General features: G+C 39.2%; 2 protein-coding genes across 2 annotated transcripts in view; one reads left to right on the top strand and one right to left on the bottom strand.

Annotated features, from left to right (window-relative positions):
* ARHGAP28 (Rho GTPase activating protein 28) overlaps positions 1-19,446 on the top strand; it is an 88,616-nt gene extending 69,170 nt beyond the window's left edge. Inside the window, exons 9-15 of the mRNA XM_054984976.1 lie at positions 3,876-4,038; positions 9,264-9,346; positions 9,605-9,802; positions 10,917-11,060; positions 14,282-14,406; positions 16,563-16,627; positions 17,677-19,446. Coding sequence (XP_054840951.1) covers positions 3,876-4,038; positions 9,264-9,346; positions 9,605-9,802; positions 10,917-11,060; positions 14,282-14,406; positions 16,563-16,627; positions 17,677-17,768 — 870 coding nt within the window. The 3' untranslated portion in view covers positions 17,769-19,446. The remainder of the gene's footprint in view (positions 1-3,875; positions 4,039-9,263; positions 9,347-9,604; positions 9,803-10,916; positions 11,061-14,281; positions 14,407-16,562; positions 16,628-17,676) is intronic.
* Positions 19,447-23,590: 4,144 nt separating this feature from the next.
* LAMA1 (laminin subunit alpha 1) overlaps positions 23,591-25,895 on the bottom strand; it is a gene marked incomplete at its 5' end in the record, with an annotated part of 132,054 nt that continues 129,749 nt past the window's right edge. Inside the window, 2 exons of the mRNA XM_054985784.1 lie at positions 23,591-24,085; positions 24,669-24,891. Of these exons, the coding sequence (XP_054841759.1) occupies positions 23,925-24,085; positions 24,669-24,891 (384 nt within the window). The remainder of the gene's footprint in view (positions 24,086-24,668; positions 24,892-25,895) is intronic.

Here is a 25,895-nt window from a genome sequence, read left to right as displayed (position 1 = left end):
TCGCCAATTTGGAATAATAATGTGCAAAATACTATGTTTGAACAGCAGGATTAGAGTCCAGTAACACCTTAAATATCAACAAGATTTTCAGGGCATGTTTGAGAAAACCTGTGCAAGAATTATTTAGCTGTAGCCAGACCCCTTACATTAAGAGCTCATAGCCTATGATTCTCTGCAAATATATGTAAGAAAGGAAAGTACAGCCCTGATGACACTTATGCTTAAAATAGGTTACACATCAGGGACATAAAAATTCTTCCAACATCTCAATATTCATACACCTCAATATATCCTTGCCTCGCCTTTTCCTGGATGTTATTTTTTTCCTTCCTCTGTTTTATCTTGTGGGCAGCAGGATTTCCTTTTATATAGCTGTGCAGTAAAGCAACCATTCTGCATCATTGTGCAACTGGCACATTTTTAAAAGTGCAGCTAATTTCTAAGTTTTACATGTTTCCCGTTCACTGACAGTGCAATCCTAAGCATAGTTACTTCAGTCTAAGCCCATTGGTTTTAATGGGTTTAGACTGGAGGAACTCTTCTTAGGATTGCACTGTCAGTTATAGTAGCAATTTATTACAATTGTAATGACAATAGCCCTATACAGTGTAATCCTATGCAGAGTTACTCCAATTTAAGGTTATTGATTTAAGTTGGTTTACACTGTTGTAACTGAATAGGACTGCACTGCAAATATGGACAGTTTTGCTAACACAGAGGGTTTGCTATGGGCAGTATTTGGTTCTGGTCTTCACCAACAATACTTAATCTAAAGTGAGTTCTATTTTGTTCAGTTTTGTCCCACACATGCAAGTATTAGATTATATATTTGGGGCAATATTTTGAGCTTTTTGTACAAAACATATTATTATGTGGTTTCAGAACTGGTATCATACATATCCAACCCTATTTCTTTTTTAACCATTCCTGTTTCTATATCCTATGAAATATGTCATGATATGTGTTATTGTGTTATATTTTCCTATATTGGGAGGAAAGCTGAGTATCCACATGAAAGATGTGGTGTTTTTAATTTTCATTTATTGGTTCATTTAAGTCTGACTAAATGTAGCCAGTAAGGGGCAATGGGAAACATTTTTTCCTAAGCAGATCCAGATTCTGCCACTTTGAGTCACCTTTGAAGGCATTCCAGTTTTTTTTAATACAGACACATGTTTGTAATTAGATAACTCTTTGAATGTGACAGCAAATGGAAAGAAATATATAAGCCTTCTCTTGTCCCTTAAGTCCACACACATGCACACACACACACAGACACACACACACACACACTGTTTGCACTTCAGCATAACTAAAAGGTGCATGGACCTATCTTGATGTGAAGGACATAAGGCCTAGAGACTGTTTTCAGAGTCAAATTGATTCAGTTAGTTCAAATATAGTACATATATCACTATATAGTAAAATGCCTCCTTTATTACCCTTATTCAGGACCACAGTATGCACAATTGCAAGGCCACAACCTCATAGGAGCTTTGTGTACTTTCCATTTGGAATTCCAATTCTGTGTGAAGAGGTTCTCAGAAAAAAAGAATGTGGTATGAAGCACAGAGTTTTACGTACCAAAATGTTACACACATAAGTAAGCCCTATTGTGTAGACTTCAGTAGGATTCTGAGTAGACCTGCTTAGGATTGTGCTTCTGAGTCTGACTGTGCTGCCTAATCCCTGCTTGTGAATGTGATCTTCTGTGCCATTGATTTCTGAATGAGAGAAAAACATCTTCCTTCAGAAGGAACTTCTGTTTGTTGTGCAAAAACTAGTGCAGGCTGGATGGGGCAGAAAAACACAAGGATACAGTGTGCGTGTGTGTGCAGTGAGATATTAGGTCCCAATGAGACCTGGCTGTCCAGTGTCAGGTAGGGACATTTTTTTCACCTTTTCAAAATCATGTTCATGACTATAGAACTTGCCTTTTTTAACATAAGAATGAATGCCAGCTAAATAAATAAAATCCTGCCGATCAGTTGCTTGATAGTGAAGGGGTACAGGGTGAGATTGAATCTACACACATGTGTACATACACATACACACACACATTCACATAGGAATCAGTGGGAGTTCAGCTGTTTAAAAAAAAGAGCCCACACCTGCCACCTGAGCTGTTGGATTGGGGACCTGTGAATCCAGGATTAATTTGTACAGGTGGCTGGTTGTTCAGCTAGAGATACACATAGGCAAAGCCTTTTTGTGTGTATATAAACCTACCTGGATCAGGAAACAAGCCTGAATTATTTCACTTGAATGGTGTAGAAATTTTGTTATTTAGAGTTATTTTCTCTGTATCTGTCATGATGACAATGGACTATGTTAAATTCTTTTCCATGAACTGATTTTCATGTTCAGCAGCAAAGCATATTTAGCAAAATCTTTATATAAATTAAGTATATAAAATATGGAATCTGTAGTCCTACTGAAATTCTTCACATGGAAAAGTTATAGGATTCTGTGTTTCAAGCTTTGGAATGGCATTCGTGAATTGACTTTTAAGTTGCCCTTTGAATTTTTTATTTTAAACTTGTCAGTCACCTGAACGATATAACAATACTAATTTTTATTATTTATGTACACATAATTTTGGAGTAGAGAATGAGGATCTGCTTTGAATGAATTACTTTCCAGATATGTTTATATGATATAAAATGTTATGCTCTTCATCCCCCTTCTACACCTCCCCCCAAAGGTACAACATACCCTTCTCTCTCTTTTTTATAAATGTTTTCTGGTTCTGCTTAGAGAAATTAGCTGGAGAATGTCTTTCACTAGGGAATGTTAATGCATTTATTTTTACTTTCCTGTTTGGATTTAATTTAGAACCCTAATTAGGAAGTTAATCCTCCTCTTCTAGAAATACATGACTGGAAGTGAGTCTAGTTGTTATTGGCATTATGAATGAGAAAACTGGATTTGCAGAATTCTTTGGCCCCTCTTCCTCATCTTATTCTTCTTGGGGGATGAGTGCTTTTTGCATTTTCACCATAAACTAAAAAGATCAAGAAAATGTGCATTCTGAATCTGGGAATTACTGACTTCAACAACTCTAGCCCTAACCATTATATGTACAATTCCCCAACTTTTACCTTTGCTGAAAGAAAAAATGAATTTGCTAGACACACTGTGGCACATCTAGTGGATATTTTATTCTATTTTAACAATATCATTTGTACAATTAGCAGTATGAGATGGCTAGCCCAATGCAAAGACTTCCTAAAGCAGCTAGTAAGGGTTTAAAATAGAGTGAATAATCTCCTGTACCAGCACAACAACCAAAAACATAAATTGCTTGTTTTGTTTCGGCTCTTTATTTGGATTCATGCTTGTTTTCAAATTTATGCAATCTAGATTGTATTGTTAACTGAATGTCCCAGCCATTGATTGTATTGACTTACACTGTGCTGTCTGCCCTGAGTCTTCTTAGAAAGGCAGACTATAAATAACATACAAATATATAACTATATAAACCACGATGATATGTTAGCACTGAAACATCAATTTGCTTGAACCCTGTAAGACATCTGATGGTTTTAAATTTATTTTGTAGTTTGGACACATCTGGGCACACATTGAGGACTTGAGCTGTTAATTTTTTCTTCTGTGTTGCTTCTCTCTGAACGTCAAGGTTTTTTATTGACCAACAATAGCCAAGTGGCTTACATTACCTACTAAGGATTGTCTGTTGTGAGTTATTTTTAAAAGTAACTTGGAAAGTAAAATTTTCAAAGGCTCAGAGTTATCATGTCAAACACTGCTATTCAAATCATTACTTTATTTAAAGTTATGACTGCCTCTCAGCCAGAATGTAAAAGATAACTGGATAGGATTCTCATTATTGTAATTTTTATTTTGTCTTGCAGAGTCTTCGCCAAGAAATTGAGGCAAAATTCGAAGAAGATACCTTTGACTGGGATCAGGTACGCAACAATGATGCAGCTGGACTCCTGAAGATGTTCATAAGGGAACTTCCAAGTCCTCTCTTCACTGTGGAATATCTCCCTGCCTTCATCACATTAGTGGAAAGTAAGTAGAGAGAGATCATCATTCTGTTTACTATCAGCTTCTTAATCCAGTTGCCACAATTCAGAACAATTACACGTAAAGTTGGGTGCTTTTTCTCTAGTACTTCCTTCAACAATCTTACCTGCATCCTGTATCTACTGCAAAAATTGGCCACAATCCACTGTCTGACTTTAGACTCCCCCAAGGGTTTTCTTTAAGTTGGACGTCTATGGACCAGTATTTGCACTTACCGGCCAGGTACCTTCTATGTACATTGTAACAGAGTGTGCACATTCCACCAAGCATACACTATAACATGGAGCTGAGAAATATATACATGCATGTGCCCAATCTATGCTCCTCCTATTGCAAACAGGGAAAGCACCTGCATTACATATTATATTATAAATTCAGTAAGAAATGCATGTTCATTGTCCCAACATGCCTAAGGGATTCCTTCATTGACACAGTGTCACATCACAGATTGCTTTGTAAAGGGTCAAAAGTAGCTTTCTGGGTGGTTTGGATGGCTGCTTTTGGAGAGAGGGAAGAGAGGTTTGATTCTGGCCTTGTTTTGTCCCTTTGACACGGCAGTGCAGAAGTGGATTTGTTGGAGTGAAAATGCAAAGAGAATCATGCAGCTGTGCAGCACAACTAGTAGCACCTACTATAGAGAACCTTCTGAAATGCACTCTGAACTACAGTGGATTTTTTATTTAGGCTACTGAATTATTTAAATAACAGTAGATAATTTGTGGTATTGTGGTTTTACTAACTGAATAGATAGGCAAAGATTAGAAAAAACTATTTCCAGTCAATAAAAAATGTTGCTGCTTCTCTCTATGAAACTATGCTTTTTAACAGTTTGTGAAATAAAATAGCTTTTGGATAGCAGTTAAACTTTGTTATTACAGTGTCTTTCCCTGGGCTACTTTTTATACCTTTATCCATACAGGATGCAATTTTGCTGCCAAAGGCAGTGACTTCAGTGAGCCAAGATAGTGTTTAAATCACAAGATTAGATAAACTGCCAAGCAAAGGATGATTTAGTTCTTTACTCTGGACTAGGAAAGCTGCTTCTTACATTCCTAATCCACCTGTGAACACTCTGCTGATTACTGCATCCTGTTACTGCCTGCCTCTTCCTTATAACAACATTCGATTTAATGCCCACTCAGAGCAGTTTACAAAGTATGTTGTTATTATCTCCACAACAACAATCACCCTGTGAGGTGGGTGGGACAGAGAGAGATCCAAGAGAGCTGTGACTGACCCAAGGTCACCCAGGTGGCTTCAAGCAGAGGAGTAGGGAGTCAAACCCGGTTCTCCAGATTAGAGTCCTGCTGCTCATACTGCTTTTAACTAGTACACCAAACTGGCTGTCATAAGTGGTAAGACCAAGAGCTCTTCACTTCCTGAATAGGCTTGGTTAAGAGGCAAGGAGCAAAGCTGGAAATGAGAGTGTTTTTCAGCAAGTATGAATGTAACAATGCCTGGAGAAGTGATGCCTCACTTAGGACTTCCCAGCAAACCGCAAATTCACTATTCTGAGTCTGTAGTTTATTAGGAGAAGGAGATCACCTCCTAGTAAAAGGCTACAGTGAATATGCTGTCTTCAAAATGATTTGCCAGATAAGTCATTGCCTTGTTTTACTGACAAAGCTGTCCTATTTGACTTGTAAGCAGCCTGTACACTCATTGGTCCATTTCGTAGTCTTACTAAAACATGAGCCCAGCAGCCCTGACCAATTCATATGATGAAAGTCCCAAGTGGAATAAATAATTTTTTTCTCTTTTTTTCCCTTTTTTTCTATTTTCTTTTCTCTAATTTTTTAATGAAATAAATAATTAATGTGTTTTAATATGCTGTAATCTGCCCTGAGCCCTTTGTGGGAGGGTGGAATAGCAATCTAAATAAATAAATAAATGTAATTGCAATTCACATTCCTACATCGGGCACAGAGCATTCTTTCTGTCTTTTTCCTCAAAGACTGAAAAGCCAGGAAACTGTCCAAATAAAACGTAGGAATAGCCTTTTACAATGGCAAAGATGTGGGATCTGGTCATTTTTATGCACAGAATCTGCTTATTTTAAATAGCCTATTCTTGGGAGGGTGGAAACTAGGAGGAAGGAAGACTATTATGAGACAAATGCTGCACATGATATAAGTTCCTAAGTGTGGCCATGGTACAGTGTATGACTACATCTTTATAAAACAGACCTGCAGTTTTAAGAAAAGTATGCCCACTGATTTTTCAGTAGCCATTTTAGAGGTTGTTGGGCAACCACAATATTGCTGAGCCTTCCAATCCTTGGTCTCCATAAAGCAAAGCCGTGGGAGGAGAGGTGGACTTAGAGGCCAAAACAGCCCTGGAAAGGATCCTTTTCCTGTCCCCTGATGGAAGAGAACTTCCTGGTGACAGGCTTGGTGGCAACCACTGGAGGCTTGTTACCCATACTCTTCAGGCTGACTTGGCATTTGTAGCCACCACACACAACTGAACCCAGTTCGGCAGCTGTCACATACATAGTCCAGGCCTGGTCTGATAGCAGCTACCACATATTTGGACCAGAGCAAGCACCACTGCTGGCTGCTGTGCAACTGACCCAGCACCTGCCACACACCACACAACTGGGGCAGACTTTTCATAGGGAGAGGGTGCCAGGGGGAGGTAAGGAGGGGAAGATGAAGACAGGGGAGCATACGAAGGTAAGTTGGCTGGTAGAATGGAAGAAGAGAAGGAAACAAGAAGAGGGGAGAGGATGTAGAATTTGCCAGGGAAGAGAACGAGGAAATACTGGGAGAGGAGGTACAAGGAAAAATGAGATGCCCCCTGCAAATCCTTGCACATTTCTCCCTTGTATAGTCTAATGATAATTGGGTTCTGTATATTAAGCAACGTGAAACAAAAAAAAATTATTATTTCATGTTGCCTTGAGATTGAGATATATCATTTTATGGAGGACTGCTTTGAACTACAGGGTGAGCCTGCTAAGATATCAAAGGAAAACTGATTGGCAGCCAAGCTTGAAAGATGGATTGTTTGTGACCCACAGGATAAACTATGCAAGGAATGTATCCCTGGAGACAAAGTTTTTTTCTAAGGGTCTTGTTCCTGTGAAAGCCATGATACAAATTTTCTGTTTTATTTTATACAAAATTATCTTCCGAGAATTCTTGAGCAAGCTTCTGAGTAAAGAAGAGAAAGGGTAAAAATGGTTATTTATTTTGTTTGATAGCACCACTGACTACAATGGGACTTGTGTTCTAGTAAGTACGCCAAGGATTGCAATCTTTAATACTATTCCAGGCTTTACAGTAGGGATGTGTGCTTTGGTATTTCCAGTTTTAAAATGCACCAAAACTTAAGTACCTTATTGGTATTTTCAAGGTATATTCAGGAATCCAGATCATTATCTGATATACCGGTATTATAATTAGAGATGGGCATGAACCGGAAAAAAATGAACCATGTGGTTCGTCAAATTTCACGAACCATGAACCATGAACTTTCACGAACCTGCCCCTGGTTCGCGAACTGGTTTGTTTGGTTCGTGAAAATGTCACATCCAGGTCAGAAAATCACCACTTCTGGGACAGCAGAAGGTCACTTCCGGGCCAGCAGAAAGTCACTTCCAGGTCAGCAGAAGGTCTGCAGGAAGTCCATCCCCTGTTGCCTAGGAAACTGATTGATTGGCACCAGTCTGTCTGCAGTGACGAACCCAAAAACGAACCAAACAAACCAGCCTAAAAGTTCATGGCAGTTCGTCAGAAATGGGATCTGACAAACTATGATTTACGAACCACGAACTGGCCTGGTTCATTCTTAATTTTGGTTTGTATTTTGGCTCTTGCCCATCTCATAATCCCTATTATTCCCTGAAATGTCTGGGAATATTGGGAATAACCAATGCCAGTTTTTCAAAGGTTGTAGCAGCTTGTTTGTCTTGCTTTTCCAGATTTCCTAGGCAAAAAAGGAGGGGGAGGGAGGCAATGGAAGACCTTTGGTTAGTGATTGCTAAGGCTTCCTTGCCTTGGAGAAAGCATTAGATTCTTGGAGGGTTTAGGGCCTGTAGCATTGGACACTGTGACCCAATCTACTTGAAACTTGGTTGGTCTTTAGTAGGTTGGTAGCAGCTTCCACTGCAATTTTGTTGTAATTTGAATGAAAACCAGCCACTCTCCTTGGAAAGATTCCCCCAGCGGAAATAATTAATCTGGTTAATTCAAGAATCTGGAGTGGGGTGGGGACTCAGATCTGAATACTAAACTGATATAGGAGGACTAGAATATAGGGGAATACCAATATGTATGGCCTTCCCAATATCCAATTCTGAAAAATATCTGAAAAATTCCCCCTTTCCATGTTTGAATCCCGACTCTGACATGGCAGCTCACTGAATGACTTTGGACCAGTCTCACACTCCTGGCCTAATCTATCTCACAGGGTTGTTGTAAGAATAAAATAGAGGAGAAAAAATGATGTAAACTATTTGAGGTCTCCATTGCCAAGAAAGGCTGGATATAAATGAAGTAAACAAATAATAAATATAGCATAAGATAGGGGACAGATAAAAAGTTAGAGTGGTTTAAGAGTGAGAAGGAAGAAGGGAAAGGAAAGAGGATATGGAACTGCTGCGAGGAGGGAAAGAAGAAAAAGTGTGAGGAGGGAATACAGAAAAATGAGGAGCCACTTACAATCCCTGGAGGATTCCAAACTGGAATTTTTAAAGCAATTGAAATCAGTGGGTTTAGAACTCGGTTTAGGATTGCTCTGTAAGTAAACAGTCATAGGGTAGGAAGAAGGTGATCACCAGTAAGTTTGTGACAGATAAACCACCACCTTTTCACACAGTGGATGCTTAATATGGGCTTAGTTTAAATTGGCTTTTAAAGGGTTAGATAAATTCTATTAGCTGGTGCTAGATATGTTAGCTAAACAGAGCTCACTGTCAATATCCAGAGCTAATGCCTTCTTGCCTTGCTTGTGGAGTGCCCAAAAGTATCTGGCTGATCACTATTATAAACAGGATGTTGAACTAGGCGTTCTCTTGGTTGGATCCAGCTCTTCTTATGTTATGTTCTTACCTGACAAATTGCTTCAATACTAGAAAGAATTCTGTGCCTCACATCTTGCTATTACGTATAATGCCAATTTTTAAAAATATAAAAATATCAATCTCAAGTGCTGACCTTTTCCCAGATGGCCCAGTTTCAATTCTTTCCCAATCATTTTGTTCTTAGAGATCTCCAAAGTCAAATTACAGCTGCAAGCTTTGCACTTGCTGATCATGTTGATGCCTGATGCCAGCAGGGATGCAGCTAAGGTAGGCATATTGTCCAGTGAGGTTGTCTGTCAAAAAGGCTTCTTTCTAGAGAAAATTGCTTTTGTAAAGATATTTAATCCTATGTATGATTAATGGATTGTTTAGCAGGCTTACTTTATTTTGCAATTGCTTTACAGTGTAAGTTTAACAGTCATGTTGTATGCAGGCTAAAGTTCTAGAATATAACTTGTCTCGCAAGTGTTTTGATGTGTAGATTATTTTGCATGCTATGAGTCTGAGTAGTATCCTCTCTGCTAGGTCCTCCTGCAATTCTTGAAGAAGGTGGTTACTAATGAAGGGAAAAACAAAATGACTTTGTGGAATGTTTCCATGATCGTTGCTCCAAACCTCTTTGTCTACAAAGGCAAACGTGCAAACCAGGAAGAGATGCTAGCAGCAGCCACTACAGCACGCATTGTGAGACTTCTAATTAAATACCAAGATATCCTGTGGATGGTACGTGAAGGTTAATGTTTTAGTTAAGGGGGATTTATTGTCGAAGGCTTTCACAGCTGGAGAACGATGGTTGTTGTGGGTTTTCCGGGCTGTATTGCCGTGGTCTTGGCATTGTAGTTCCTGACATTTCGCCAGCAGCTGTGGCTGGCATCTTCAGAGGTGTAGCACCAAAAGACAGAGATCTCTCAGTGTCACAGTGTGGAAAAGATGTAGGTCATTTGTATCTACTCAGGAAGGGTGGGGTTGAGCTGAGTCATCCTGTAAGAGTTTCCCAGGGTGTGGAATGCTAATGGCGGGAGGCTTCACTGTATCCTGAGGAGGTTCTTGTGCATATGGATTGGTGCTTGATGTGCTAGATACAAATGACCTACATCTTTTCCACACTGTGACACTGAGAGATCTCTGTCTTTTGGTGCTACACCTCTTAAGGGGGATTGTCACTTTTTTAAAAAAATGTAGGATTCCTGTTCTAGTTCCCAGGACAATGCAGTTGCAGATATGCAGATGCAGTGACAAGAGATTTGAATTAACTTCAAATCACAATGTGGCTTCATTCACCTAATTACTGTTGGGAATTTGATGCTTGTACATAGTGCACCATTTTGTCTCACTGGCATTTATGCACTTGTACTCTAGAAGAATATGCTACAATGGGATATTGTTGGATTTTGTCACCTTTCTGTGTAGAGAAACTGTGCCTTGGGTTCAAATCTCCATTCTGTCATAAAGCTAACTTGGATGGCCTTGGGTTAGCCCCACTCTTCCAGTCTAAGCCTGATAGGCTTAGGATAGGATAAAATATGGAGAGGGGACCAATTATGCTGGTTTATCTTCTTGGAGAAAAGATTGGACCAAATTGAAGCAATACTATAAGAGATTGTGTTTAAAAATTGAATTATTACTTCTGTTGCAGGGATGAATGTTAGTTACTGGGGCAGTGTAGGAAACATCACTAAAATTCTGCTTTCCTTCTTTTCTGAGAATTGAAATAGAATCTCTGTTTCCAGGGTTGTAAATCTGGAATATCTACAATAGGATTACATCACAGATTGTGGGAGAAAGGGCTTTTAGGAAGTTATTGTTCATGTATAAACTTCTTTCCTCTTCCATTTAGGTTCCAACTTTTCTGATTTCTCAGGTGAGAAAGATGAATGAGGCTGCAATGAACAATACCAAGAGGCAGCTGATGTTTGACAAGGGTGTGCGAAGGCTGTTGAGAAGAAAAACTATGGAAAGGGAGCGGCCAGAAAGAACAGAGGTAGATTTAGAGCAAAAGATTATGATTTAGCATTGATTTTTCATTTTAAAATCTTTAAAGGAACTCACAACAGTTTAAATATACAAAAGAGATTATGTGATATAGGGGAGTATGTATAAGGATTTGAAGACCAAAACCAAACCCCTGAATTGTGCCACAAAATTACATTTAATGTTCTACTATCTTTTCCATCATTCAAGATACAAATAAAGCTTCCCAGCAGTGCTTAGGATCAGATCAACACAGAACATAAAGTAATCTAGTTGGCATTACAGCTGCAAGCTTTGCACTTGCTAATCATGTTGATGCCTGATGCCAGCAGGGATTTAGAATGGCAGTCATTAGGTGGTTTCTTATAATGCTTTCTCACTAGATATAATTACATTGTCAAACAGAGAGGATGCCTAAAACTTGACATTCTGAAAGTAACATGGACTGAAGAAAAATCAGAACTAAACACTGAACTGCTTCAGTTTCTCTCATGTCTGCTCCTTACAAAATTCCTTTCCAGCCACTCTGGCCCCTTCCTCTCACATAGGAGTCTCCTGCCAACAATCTCTTGTATTTGTGCCATCCAAAACCAACTCGTCTTCTCCATCACATAGTTTGCATACTACAGTTCTTCCTTCCTAATTTCAGTGCCTACCAGTATTTACCTTAATCCATTCAAATGGTCCATGAGGTTCCTGAGTTACTATTTTTGTGTGTGAAATAAAGTTTTCATATTGAGAAAAGAAGTTTGAGACTTTAGAAATACAAATTACTTGAGTGCTTACAACTGATATCTGCAGAGCAAAATACTAAACATGGAAATGAAACAGAACAAGTGGGATCTTTGCTTGTATTGGATGATAAAATCATGTAAGGATCACATAAATGAGCCCTTGAGGTTCATCATAAATCAGTCACTAAGGGCACCTTCCCTTGGTCAGTCAAATAGGCAGTTATCTGGCCATTATTTTAAAAAAAACACCTCAGAGAAAAATGATGTGGCCAATCTCTAATCTGCCTTTTCTGGGCAAAGTGATTGAGAGAGCCGTAGCTGACCAACTCCAGGTCTTCTTAGATAACTCCGGTGCTTTGGACCCTTTTCAGTCAGGATTCAGGACAGGCTGTGGGACAGAGATGGCTCTGGCAGCTTTAGTTGACAAACTGTCTAAATGTAGACAAAGGCCATGGTTCTTTGTTGTTCCTCCTGGATTAATCTTCAGCCTTTGAAACAGTAGCTCGTGCCATCCTATTGCAATGTTTGGAGAGAGAAGTGGGTATCAAGAGATGTGTCTTGGGCTGGTTTAAATGAACTCGAAGAGTTGCTGTCGGAGACCAGCTGTCTCCAGAGTGGATTTTATCTTGCACAAGGTGAAATTTTATCTCGCATATTATTCAACCTCTATGTAAAGCCATTAGGAGAGCTCATTTGTAGCTATGAAATTAGATGCCATCAATATGCAGATAACATCCAGCTCTGTATCTCACTATTCAGATCACCATGGGATGCAGTAGAGATCTTGGGTCACTGCCTAACAGCTGTGGTCAAAAGTCTGAAAGAGAATAAATTGAAATTGAACCCAGACAAGACAGAAGTGATATTGGTTGGGAAGGCAGAGATCTTGAAGGACATTGTACACTCCACTTTCAGTGGAATTTATCTGACCCTTGCAGATTCAATTAAGAGCTAAGGGGTTATAGTGGAGCTAGCGCTACTGCTGGAAAAGCAAGTTAAGGCAGCTGTAAAGAATTCTTTCCGCAAACTCAGTCTAGCCTGGAAGATTCCCCCCCACTACCACCTTACCAAGGATGATCTGGCCACCTCGATCCATGCCATGGTAACATTGAGACTTGACTACTATAATGAACTCTATACAGGTCTTCCCTCAAAGTCAACTCAGAGACTCCAGTTGGTGCAGAACACTGCGGCTTGGTTATTATTGTGAGCTAGGAGGAACATGAATATTACTCCCATTCCATAGTCATTCTATTGGTTACCTATCAATTACTGAGCTCAATTTAAGGTATTGGCTATCACATACAAAGTTCTTTATGGCCTTAATCAGTCAAAGCTAAGGGGACACCTCTCTCCTTTTGTACCGCCATGGCAGATTCACTTGTTTGAATGGGGCCTTCTGCAGGTGCCACCCTACAAATTGACAAGATCAGTAGCTGTCTGTATATATGCATTCTCAATGGTAGCATCCACTTTATGGAGTGGCCTACCTGAAAAGGTCAGGAAAGCTCCCATTCTCCTGGCTTTCCTCACATAATGCAAAACTGAATTATTCAAGAGGGCTTTTTAGTCAGATAGGAGGGCTGTATGGTAAGAAAGTTGTCTCAGATGCATTAGTAAAGGGATATGGACTATAGACTTTACTACTATGTACTGTCTGTTGCTGTAAGTATAATCCTACTGGGTAGTTTCTGTGTTGTTTAATATGTCAGGCTTAGAATTGCTTATGCTCTGTTTCAGCATTTCTTCAACTCTGTACTAGATTTCTGCTGGCTTAAAACCTTTGCATCTTTGCATTTATATACTCTGTTACTTTCTTTATTGAAATATCTTTGAAACTGACTGTACTCACACTGTGTAATCCACCTTGAGTCTCAGAGAGAAAGGCGGAATATAAATAATGTAAATAAATAAATAAGTGATGTTTGGCTAAATGAGCTAAATTTTAGAAGACTCAACAGAAAAGCTTACTTTCATATGTTCTAAATTATGCAGCTACTGAAATCGGAGATATTCTAGTAAGTCTCCCATTGTTCTCTCTCCTCTGGGTAGTATTAGCTGGCTTGGGACTAGTGAGATTTTTAATTGATGTATTCTCTGGCACTCAATATAGGGTCAGGTCTCTGCTTCTCTTCATCTTATTTTCTCTGCAGCACTCTTGCACTTAAGCCTCCTGTATCCTCACTTACATTACATCCACCTCATGTGCTTTCTTTCCACACTTATCCTCAGTTCTTTCCTCCCTCTGCTTTTGCCTTCCAGTCTTTCCTTTCTATGGCATCACATCTAATTAGTCAATGAATGAAGGCTTACAGTCTGAAATTAATCTCAGGTTTGGGGTTTTTTTACTTTTATTTTGGTAAATTTGAAAAGGTAATCACAGTTTTTCAGCAGTTTGTTTAGTTTGATAACCCAAGAACGGTACAAAACAAATATTGTGGTATAGATTTATATCTCTTCTGACTAGAGGAAATAGTCACTTCCCTGTTTTTTGCAGTCTGACATACCTGAAGGGGTCATAAGAGTTCACGCTCCATTGCATTCAAAAGTTTCTATGGCAATACAGCTGAACAATCAAACACAAGCCAAAGATATTCTGGCACGATTTTATTGTGAAAACAGGTGAGTAAAAGTATAAATAGGGTATGTTGCTCTCAAGATTACAGTACAGTGACATAACAAATCATTTTGCCCACTATTTATTTCATACATGAATGTCATGTTTGTTCGAAGCACAAAACAAGTTTCAATGTGTTCTTTCATTCTGGATCAGTACTTTGATTGGTTAACATGTCACAAAGAGATATCTAAGCTAAAGTCTATTGTCTTTACCCAAAGATCTGTTGTCAGTAGTCCTTTTGCCTAAGGCACATTCTGTAATGGTCCATGCCCAGGATTTTTAGTAACAAACCTGAATGGAAACCACACCTGGAGATAAATGAAGAACAATCCAGTTCTAATATCTGTAGCATATACATTTATCTCTTAAAGTGCAAAAGTGCTAAGTACAATAAATACAATTCATAAGTCATGAATACATAATTCATAAGTCATAAATACAATAAACCCCCGAAGGATCTCCAGCCCAACAAGTGGCCGGCTATATTATCAAACTTGTTTCATCCATTATCAACTTCCTCAGGGGCTAATAGACTGATCCACCCATACAATTGACTTTCAAAGCAATAGTATACAAGATTTCATGTGCATAGTTTCAGCGCACCTACAAGACGGTCGTATGTCATACGTCTGATTCTTCGGGCTCCCCCTTCTAGTTTTCTCAGCTCCACCTACAAGGAAGAGAAAGAGATAGAAATATTACTCCTGGTTGAAGCAACATTACTATAGGTATCTTAAAGCTACAGTTGATTGTAACAAGTAGGGGATCCTTTGGGGTTCCCCTTGTTCTCTTCTGGCTTCACCTAGAAAAGGAAGAAAAAACAAAGCAAGGATTCATCATTTTTGACTTAAACAATGCAACTGCGACCCATGTACTTATTGAATTGGCAGTTATGTGGGAGTACTCAGTGCTGGCATAGCAATTTAGGAAGAACATACGATCATTTACTAAAAAGACTACTGATCCGGTACTGAAGTTTTCTTGGAAGACACGGTTGATTTTGAATGCTTTGAAAAATATTTTGAAAATGTATAAGCTCAGTATTTATTTCCTTCTCAGACAGATAAGTGGATTATTATATTGACAGATTAATTATATTTATTATATTTGTGACTTACGAATTGTTTTTATTGCACTTAGCACTTCGGCACTTTAAGAGATAAATTTATAGATATTAGAATGGGATAGTTCTTCATTTATCCCTAGGTGTGGTTTCCATTCAGGTTTGTTAGTTCTTACTGGGGATGTCTCTTTTTGGTTTACCCAGGATTTTCAGTGGCTGCTTCTCGGAAGAGGTTGGAGGGCCTCTACACTGCTAACTTTGTAGCGAGACTACAAAACAGAGTTATTCTGGAGAATTTTGGAGGCATTATAAGATGATGGGGTCTAAGGTTCTTTTACATGGGCTTTTACTATGGTTTTTAATATATGTTAGGTCTTTTGGTCCTGAAATGCTCAGGAGAAGGGTAGGCATATAAATATTTTAAATAAAATAAATAAAGTGACACTGGAAGAACTTACATAATTTCTTCCCTGTATGCCCACTTTGCAGCTCAGTTCACTTTTTCAATATCATAGAACAACTTCAAGTAGTTTAGTTTGTTGACATCAGGCATAGAATGGCAAGCTGAAACTATGATGAAGCAATCTCTGAACTGCTTCATCATATGCCACAGTCAATGGTCATAGGAATCATCTCTCATTCATAATTTTCTTCTCCACAGCCTGGGTACATTAAGTGCAGTGAATTTAAGTTGTCTGAGATCAAACATTACTGTTTCAGGACTTGAAAAGGCAGGGCAGGGGGCAAGATCACCTGGTCCCACTGTGGGGTGGGGGTGGGGGCTGCATTATTTTATGGCCAAGTTCAGCTCTAAAAATAGTATTGGCATCCATGGGTTGGGCCTTTGGATGATCTAACATCAAGTTTAGCCATTAGTTGCTCTGGTTTACAAGGTAGTTTTACCAACCAGCAGCCTCTGTGCAGCTACACAGTCTAATCTTTACTTTGGGTTTATATGGTTTCCTTCTTATTACCCTAACATAATAGGAAAAGGAATAACTACAGTATATGATCTAATTTGTAAATATCATGATAATTTAATTTAGGGACTTTTGGTGAGATAATGCCCTGATGTTTGATTCTCTCCGTTTGTAGCCATGAACCATCAGAGAATATGAAAATGCAGAACCAAAGTTTACATGAGATTGGAGGAAATATAGGTACAGTTTGTTTAAATCTTGTTTCATAGCATAAGAAGTGAGACCTGTGGGTGGCACAGAACTGAAAAGGGAGTCATTGGGTAACAGTAAGAAGCCATGAGTTGGTTCCTGTGGAAAAGATTTACATGTGTGTGGGGGTGGGGCATCATTTTCATCACTTTCTCCCTTCCTGTGACAGCCCTCCAACTCCCTCCTCATGTTGCTCCCTGGGAGTCCTCCATCTTCCAACAGCAGCATTTCATGGGCATTTTTGGCTGCAGTGAGAGACAAAAGGCAGAGAAGTCACGCTTCTGTGCACAGACTATAGACAGGATCCAGTCCCATATCCTGATTCACAGATGAGTAATATCCCCTCCAGCGCTAATATATTGCCAGTATTGTAACTAGAGTTGGGAACAGAAGCATCCATCAAGCCCCAATGTCAACTGGCACAAAAATGGGCTTCAAAACTTATATATTTATATGATTATCAAGCTAGTTTAAAGTTAATGTTTTTTCAGTTTGGAATAATTAGACATGGTCTCCAGGTGATAGGAAAATGTCATATAACAGCTTGTTGCATAGCTTAGTGAGAGCAGATTGGCAGGTAAATTGGCTCCTTTGCAGCTTCTCATCAGCTCAGTGCTTCCATCAATATACCCAGGAACTTTCTGCATATTTTTTTATTGTGCAAAAATACGTACTTACTATATATTGTCGAATATATATATTACTATTTATTGTACTTACTAGTTTCTCACTTTTGGAGTATTGTCTCTTTATCAAGTATCATCCCAAAGCCTACAATGTTGCTGGAGCGCACTTTGACTATACAAAAAGAGCCTTAGAACTATGTTTGTAACTTACTGCACAGTTAATGGAATTCCATTCCCCTGGTGGTCCTCCAAAGGTTAAACAGTTTTTTTGGAAACCGGGACTTGTTATGTTACTATTATGGATTCACATTAGCATGACAACAAACAGCTTTTCCAGAATCTTCCACAAGTTATGTGTAAAACAATGTCTGAAAGAAATCAGTATTTTAAACATTTCTTCTATTTACCTTTCAGGACAGCACTGTTTGGACCCAGATGCTTATATGCTAGATGTTTACCATGCAAATCCTCAAGCAGAGTGGGTGATTAAACCAAAAATAAATTGAAACTTGCAAAAACATCTTGGCAAGCACTTTGGAAAATGCCAAAAGGATTGGGGTGGGGGGGACTACCTTATCAAGAACCATTTTGCCAAGGATAAAACCAAAGTAGTTATGTATGGATCTACTCAATGATTTAAAATCGCTGCCTTCTGAAGACATCATAGACCTTAAGAACTGTCATTTTGGTTAATCATTTGTTGTAATTTATTTTGCAATGTGAACATTTAAACACTGGTTTTACTTGTGCCAGTTTTCAACCAATGTGAAGGAATACACAATTTCCCCCTCTGCTTTACTACGTAAAAAACAACAACAACCAATTATCGTGGCCTAAGGACATGGCCATCAATAACAAGATACTGCAAAAGCATCACTAGGTGCAGAGGAAGGAGGAAACGTATCAGTATGAACAATGGAGAGTGCCAAAGCTCTATGACTATTCATTCCTGTTCAAAGGAAATCTTTTTATTGTCAAATGTTAATTATTCAATAATTGTGTTTCATTTCATATTACTAGCTGCCAATGCGAGGGGAAAAACTACTGTAAAAGACATTTTTACTGTTAATGTATTGTGCATGTATATAAATAAGTATACACAACAGATTATCAGCATTTTAGTGATATTTCTTTAATTATATTACAACAATTAACCAATTAATTTGTAACACGTGCATTTCAAACTGTCTACCACTGTATGTTAATGCATCAGTTTGAGAGGACTAAAAGACAGATATTAGAATTAGAGAGGTAAATGCCCAGATGTTATAAAAATTTGTATTTTTTTTACTTAATACCCATACATTTAAGCATTTGCTGTTTGTAAGGCATGATTGTTTTAGAACCATTTTTATTTGAAGCATTGTTTTCCTTATTATTTCTTTTAGTATTGAAAATAATGGGTTCATTTTGAAGGATATGTGAACATGGGGAAATATCTTGAATTTTTGTTTCCATCACAGATTAAAGGGAGAGACTGTGCTCAGGAAGGGGCTTTACCAGTGGTAGGCCCAAATCCCATTTGTTGAAATGAGGATGTTAAGCATGTACTTAAATCTCTCCTATCACAACCAGTAGAACTTAAAAGTGCTTGATACTGGCTGGCTCATAGCATGTATTATAGTGAACTAAAGGCTTTAGAGAAATGAAATCTGAAGGAAGTGTGTGCTGTGAGTTTTGGGAGACATTACATGAATACTACAGTAGGAGGATAGCTTTACTGCATGAACTTGTATTTCCATACTTATCAAACTTCTCATCAATATAGACACTGTAATTTCAAAGCATACAGAGTTTATAAAATTGGAAATATTTACTGTATAGTTAATTCATTGTGGTTTGTTTTATGCTATGAAGCTGTAGAAAAAAAAGGAGGAACCCGTTTTTTGGGTATGTGCTCAAATATGTGACTGTGGTCAGGGACCACAGAAACTCCAGTTTTGTCTGGATTTCACATATCTCATGTTTTGGCTGAATGCAATATAATGCACCAATGTTATGCACCAATGTAGTTAGACTGTCAGTTATATGTTTAAAGTGTTTGAAGGAATATAAAGCAGAAATGGCATAAATGTTATACTCTGAAAAAGAGTAATTGTCTTAATATAGATTTGTAGTCAGAGACGCATCATCAGATATGAAGAAAAGTATCGGACATTCTTTTTTATATTTCTAATGTCTTAATACTGGAAACTACCTCACTGTAGTTTTTTTTAATACATGTTCTAAGCCTTTGGGCCTAATCCAGAGAGCTGCTTTTACTTGTCCATTGATTAGATAATCAGCCCAGTTAGCACCTTTTAGTTGCAGAAACATCTTCAGTCCCCATCCCTACTGCTGATGACCGGAGCAAACTAGAGCTTTTGGGTTGGCTGCTGCAGCTGCAATCCATGGACTGGAAGTGTGCATGCAGCCCTGAATCCTGGATGTGGGATCCAGTCATGGGAATCTCACATCTAGCAGAAGTCTTGCGGGCATAGTTTCTAAGCAAATGGGACCAGTATCCAGAAACCTTTTCCAGTGTTTTGTCTTTATTTCCTGTATCACAACATATTTTCATTACAGATCTATCCAGTTAATGATGATAGTTAAGTGACATCAAGTCACAACCAACTTATGGCAACCCTTCATGGGTTTACAAGGCAAGAGATGGACAGAGCTTGTTTGCCATTGCATTCCTCTGCATAACACCTGTGGTCATTCCAACCTAGTACTGACCATGGTTGATCCTGCTTAGCTTCCAAGCTATGACAAGCTTGAGTTAGTCAAAGTTGGTCAAGCTGCATCATATTGTTACGGAATTTTATTTTAATTGGGGCTAGAGACAACACAAGTAGAGATGGGCATAACAAAAGCGAAGCAAGCTTTTTGCCTCCAGCCAGGAGTTCTTCTTGCCTTCAGTGTTTTCATTGTGATATTACTTGGGTGTTTTTACGTCCAATCTCTTCTTAAGCTTAAGAAATGGTAACAGTAATTCACAAAAGGCAGGTTGTGAAAGGTTAACGGTGGTTTTTCAGATTTATGCAGCTCTCAATGTTGCAATTCTTTATTGTCTACATTTCATTGCCATAATTTTTCTTTCTGTGCATGACTAAGTTTCCCATCAGTGCTTGTTTCCATAACCAGCCACAATCATTTTAGAATGCAGCCAAGTTCACCCATTTTCTTATACTTCGTTCATTGGAATAGGAGTTGGGACCACTTTCCCTCCACCCTAGGAACAATTCTTTCCCAGTACAGAAGGGAACATTCCTATTCAACTTGATAGGGAGAAAGCACAGCCGGGAAGGTCACTAAACAGCTATCATCCTGCAGCTGTTTATTACAATGTGCAAACCTTGGGCTTGGGAGGGTGAGGATTGGTATATGGGGGGGGGGGGAGGCAACCAGATGGCAATTCTCTCCTGTCAGGGATAATATCTTTTTACTACTTGAAGGGTCCAAGACAGGCTAAGCGATGGGCTGAGGAAATGCACACAAATCACATTTATCTCTATAATGTAATAATATGTATATCTATGTTCATTTTGTGCATCCCATTAGGCCAAATTTCTCTCCTTTTAGCCCTAGCTTGGAGCTGTGAATGCTTGCTTCCTCCAGAACATGTAACTCATATGGCTGAGGATTTGAACCTGTGCACTGTTCTCATGCTGCCAGTATTTACATGGAGGGTTTCCTCAAATACAGGCAGAGAAGAGAGGCAGGGGTTCCCCTCCTCATCCAACATGGCCCTATAGAAACCCCTCCTGTTTGGCTTCCTCCTTTCCCACAGAAGTCCAGGAAGTGATAGTTGCACTCCTGTTAAGAGTTTTTAACATCTCTTTTTCATGAGCATTTCTTATTGAATAGCCTGCACATATTGTACTGGACAGAAAAACAATCCCCAGTGCTTGTATTTCTGTGTGTATGTTGAATACAGCTGAAGTGAATCCTTTTTAAAAACATTTTTGTCTAACAGTTTTTTCTGTATAATCCTAGTAGCAACAACACTTTTTGGAAATGAAATCTTTTTGTGTTTATTTCTATTGACCATCTGTCATGAATGGTGTGATTACAGGAACTAAACAGAGAGGATTTAGGAAGCAGACTGTATATGAACATAATCCAGGACAAAAATTAAAACTGTATCTACTATATCCCTTCATTTTTGTTGCGCATATTTTAAAAACATATTCTTGAAAATGTTTGCTATAAAAGTATGGTATATAAATCTGTACAAACGGAATACTTCAGTACAAGCTAATATATATCCACAATACTGAGTACTTGGTTTAAACCTGTATTCCAAAACCCAAAAAGAAACTGGAGTGTAAAGATTTTTGGAAGCAAAAAACAAAACAAAAACGTGTTACTCTACTTGATACATTATTTTCACAAAGGTTACTTGATGGACTGTGCTGTGCCCCAACATAAATAGAACAATATAAAGTAAAATGCCCATCTCTTCTCTTTGTTGTCAAAAAATGGAATGCTTTTAAGCACACGTTATGTAGAGGTAAAACTTCAGTTTGATTTAGATTGGACTGCTGAAGCAAGTCTAATATCAGCTATCAAATTGAATTTCTTAGTCTTATAAATACAATCTTAGTGGGCCAAAGTAGTAGAACCATATTTCTTTTCTTAAGCTTTCTTCCAGCGTCTCAACTCTTAGGTGCTTATGTGGCTCACCTCATGGATTTCTCACCTTGCATGGCTTCCAGTCCATTTCACAGAGAAACAGTATCGGGTCACAAGTACGTGAAAATAAGAGGTTTACACCCTGTATCATATTTATGCTATCTGAATTTATTGGTGGCCTCAGTTGTTGCAAAGTATTTCCTTACCTCAGCCCACAAAGCACTTGAGAGCCAGTTTGGTGTAGTGGTTAAGTGTGGGACTCTGATCTGGAAAACCAGGTTTGATTCCCCACTCCTCCACTTGAAGCCAGCTGGGTGACCTTGGGCTAATCACAGTTCTCTGGAGCTCTCTCAGCCCCACCCACCTCACAGGGTGTTTTGTTGTGGGGATAATAATGGCATCCTTTGTAAACTGCTCTGAGTGGGTGTTAAGTCATCCTGAAGGGTGGTATATAAATCGAATGTTATTATTGTAACAGAACACACCACTGACTTTGATTTAAAAAGAACAGTCAAATAGACGTGCTCTTCACTGACTTTACTTTCCAATATGCAGAGAGCAGCTATAAGAAATGTTGTGTGAAGGACTCTTCAGGTATGTCCCATATGTGAAATGGAACAGTCCAGCATAATTACTGATCATATAAGCTAATTTTTTTTCACTTGTCTGTAAGAATAGACATGGAGATGAACAGCCCCACCATGACTGCTGTGTTCCCATGACTGTAGGTACGGGAAGAATTGTTAACACAGCCCATGCCCACAGAGAAGCAACGGCTCCCAGACTCACCTGGAGGACTGGATTGCGGGCGTTGCGGGGGAGGTGAGTGGGGAGATGGCATGGTGGCCACCATGTTGTGGAGGGGTGGGGAAAGACCAGGGGCCAGGGGTCACGCCCAGGTTCATCCGGTGCAGCCCCAGGCCTGGAAAGCTGCCCCCCGCCCTTCAGCACTTGGCCCATGGCAGCATCCCGCCCAGCCCTCCCTTTCGTCACAACTTTGAAGTGAGTAGGCTGCGTATTGGGCATTGGGCACCGATCCGTTTGGAGTGAAACAGGGCCCTCAGGCTCAGTTTCCCTATTATGGGGATCCCCATAAGGGGTCTGGGGAGTGAGGAATGGCCGGTGCATGCCCAGTCGGGGGCTGTCAGTCCACCTCGCTCCCAGGTGGCAGGGGATGTTTCACAGAGGGGTGTACACCCACATGGCATCCCACTGACTGTCATCCCATGGTTCCCCCCCTCAGCACGGGTCTGAGGGGGCGTGTGGGTCATTGGCTTGGCAGACGGGTCAGCCGATGCTTGGATCTGTGCCCTATGCGCGCCTTTGCTCCCTGAGCTGTAAACTCAATAAAGTTGTGGCCTCTTTACCTCCAGCACTGTGTCTGTGTATTTTGTCGCCGTGCCTCCTCTCCACTCTCCTCCCCCACTCAGCACTCACCTGCAATGTTTTTATATGTCCTAGTTCAAGCTAAATCAAACGGAGTTGCTATTTTGTACTGAACCCAATACCAGCAGCATTATTAACAGTTCACCCTGATCAGGTACATTTTAACACAATAGTGTAGGCAGAATATGCTCGAAATTTTACTACCAGCTCCCTTCTGAATTCCTCTGTCTTGTACCCTGAACCGAACATTTGCTGACTCACTTTTTACAGCTGCAGTATGCACACACAACCACAAAAGGATGCTTTTATTGTGTGGGGCCTCAGTTTTACAGCTTTATTATAAAAAAACCCACAAACATTAAATGAAATATTGTCAAGTATTCAACAGAAGATATACTGTAAACAGTGACAATTTTAATAAAAGGGAACTTTCACCAACAGTAAAAGACAGTACTAAGTTAATGCTGTTAATGTTTTACCAGAGGTATGTGTTGTACAGAGGTTTTAATTAAAAATGCCATCACAGAAGTTCTGGCTAAAATGATATGTCCTGAGTTGGAAGATACACGGTGGTCACTGAGACCAAGCTTTTTAAAGAACTTCTGTTTTCATTACAAACAAACAAAACATCTTTCAAGGGATACTGTATGTCTTGCCACTTAGTGCTCAGCCCCTGGACAGGAATGTGGGAAAACTCCATGTAAATCAAAGGCTTCACTGAAGTCAAAGGATTCCACCTGTTGGCTCTTTATCAGCAGGAGGTTTTTCAAACAGCCCCGGAAGGAATGCTTACTGTTCAAGCAATTTTGTTTTACATCAGCTGGAAAACAAATGAAAGGACATGGTGAGCTTGTTTAATATCTAAAGATTAAAATTGCACCAAAATAACTGATTGAACAAAGATTGTTACAAATAACTCTTCAAAAAATAAATTGCAGAGTAAAAATACAAAGGCTGCCACCAGCCTTATTTTTCAGTGACAATAGATTTGGTTTTGTATTGTAAAGCTTCTTAAGGTTAGGGAACTACATGCTGTTTAAGAAAATCCAATCAAACTGAAAACACAAGAGGAGATAAAAGGGACAGGCACGTAGCCACAGCTCCAGTGAGTAGGAAACTTTTGGGACCCACTCTGAAGTCATTATAATATTCAGCTGTATTATCTCAACATGGCTGCCTCTTTGCTCAAAGTCCAAACTTTCTTGCCTTGGATTCTGTAGAGAGGGAAAACAGATCACTCTCTACCATCACTGCCAGATATTTTAGACCTCCTCTCCATTCCAGAGGATGCTGTCTTGATCCTTTCACCACCAAGTGAGCAAAACAAATAACAAGATAAGGAAGAGGAAGGAGTTAACCTTTTCTTTTTTGCATTTTGAAGGTGAAGAAAACAAACTACATACCAGGATAGCCTCCAACATAAATGGGATTGTTTGTATCTGCAGAAGTTGACTGCACATGTGGATTATCTGTATGAACCAAGTCCCCATCAACTATCAAAGCAATGTGATGCTTGCTTTTTCTTGCTTGCAGTTTATGCCACTGCCCATCACACAAACTAGCCGTGGCTTTAGGTTCATAAGTGGCTGTTATTCTTCCAGCTCCATTATTGACACTGAATAAAATCTATGCAAAACAGTCAAATACCAATAAAGATAAGAAGCAAAGAAAAGAAATGATGCCTTTAACCTAACAAGCTGCTAAAGGATGCTGCGAGAAAGCAGTCACTGGTGATTAAATAAATGTGCGACTAAAATGAGTGTTGCTTCCTAGTAAGCTTCTCCAAGCTAATTTAATGTTACGTGGTTCATATATTCTAAAAAGATTTGCTATAGAGCACAGTTTCTTCTGGTATCTCTCCAGTAATTTAAGTAGTTCAGTGGTGAAGTACCCAACTACTTCTCATGGAAGACAGCTGCAGAAAAAGAGCAAGGGTTCACATCATAGTGCCTGGTGATGTAAACCAATAACTAAATTGGCCTAGACAGATGTCTTCCAAGGCCACAGTAAAGAACAGCTAAAGTTTCACCCCTCTGTTGAAAATATTTACCAACAGGCACCTACTCTTCATAGAATGTTATGCTGCTATAACCTACCTTAAAATGATTTCAAATGATTTCAAAATGATTTCTTTCTTAAAATGATTTCAAAAGGTATGAACATGTATCTTGTCTGCCTAAAACCTTTAGTATTATATATAACTCTGAACTGGGCCACAGATTGAGACCCATGGACAGACAGGGGAATTTCTCTATGAGCTCCAGATCTGCAGAAAAATCAGAAATCTAAAAATAAAGGGGGGGATTAATTGCCCCTCCAAAGAAACAGCATCTGTAGCTTTAATAAATTAATGTACATAGAGTTCTTACAAGCCTATCATCGTGTCTGTCTGTCTACATACATGCCATGGTTGTGTTGCTGACATTTATTGCTTACTACTGCGGACATTATGCTAAAGTCATGCTACTTTATTATTGTGTATTAATTAATATGCACTCTCTCTCTTCCTGCATAACTGTAGTGCAGATGTTACTAAAGACCCAAGCATGGGCCTCTCCCTTATCTTAGAGAAATATGCAAGTCTCGGCTAGCTGTAACCTTGAAGTGTCTAAATGCCAACTTCAGCTACT

This window comes from Eublepharis macularius, chromosome 7, assembly GCF_028583425.1.
Source record: "Eublepharis macularius isolate TG4126 chromosome 7, MPM_Emac_v1.0, whole genome shotgun sequence".
Lineage (NCBI taxonomy): Eukaryota > Metazoa > Chordata > Lepidosauria > Squamata > Eublepharidae > Eublepharis > Eublepharis macularius.
Note: the sequence above shows the minus strand (reverse complement) of the source record. Positions and strands in the feature narration are given on the sequence as shown.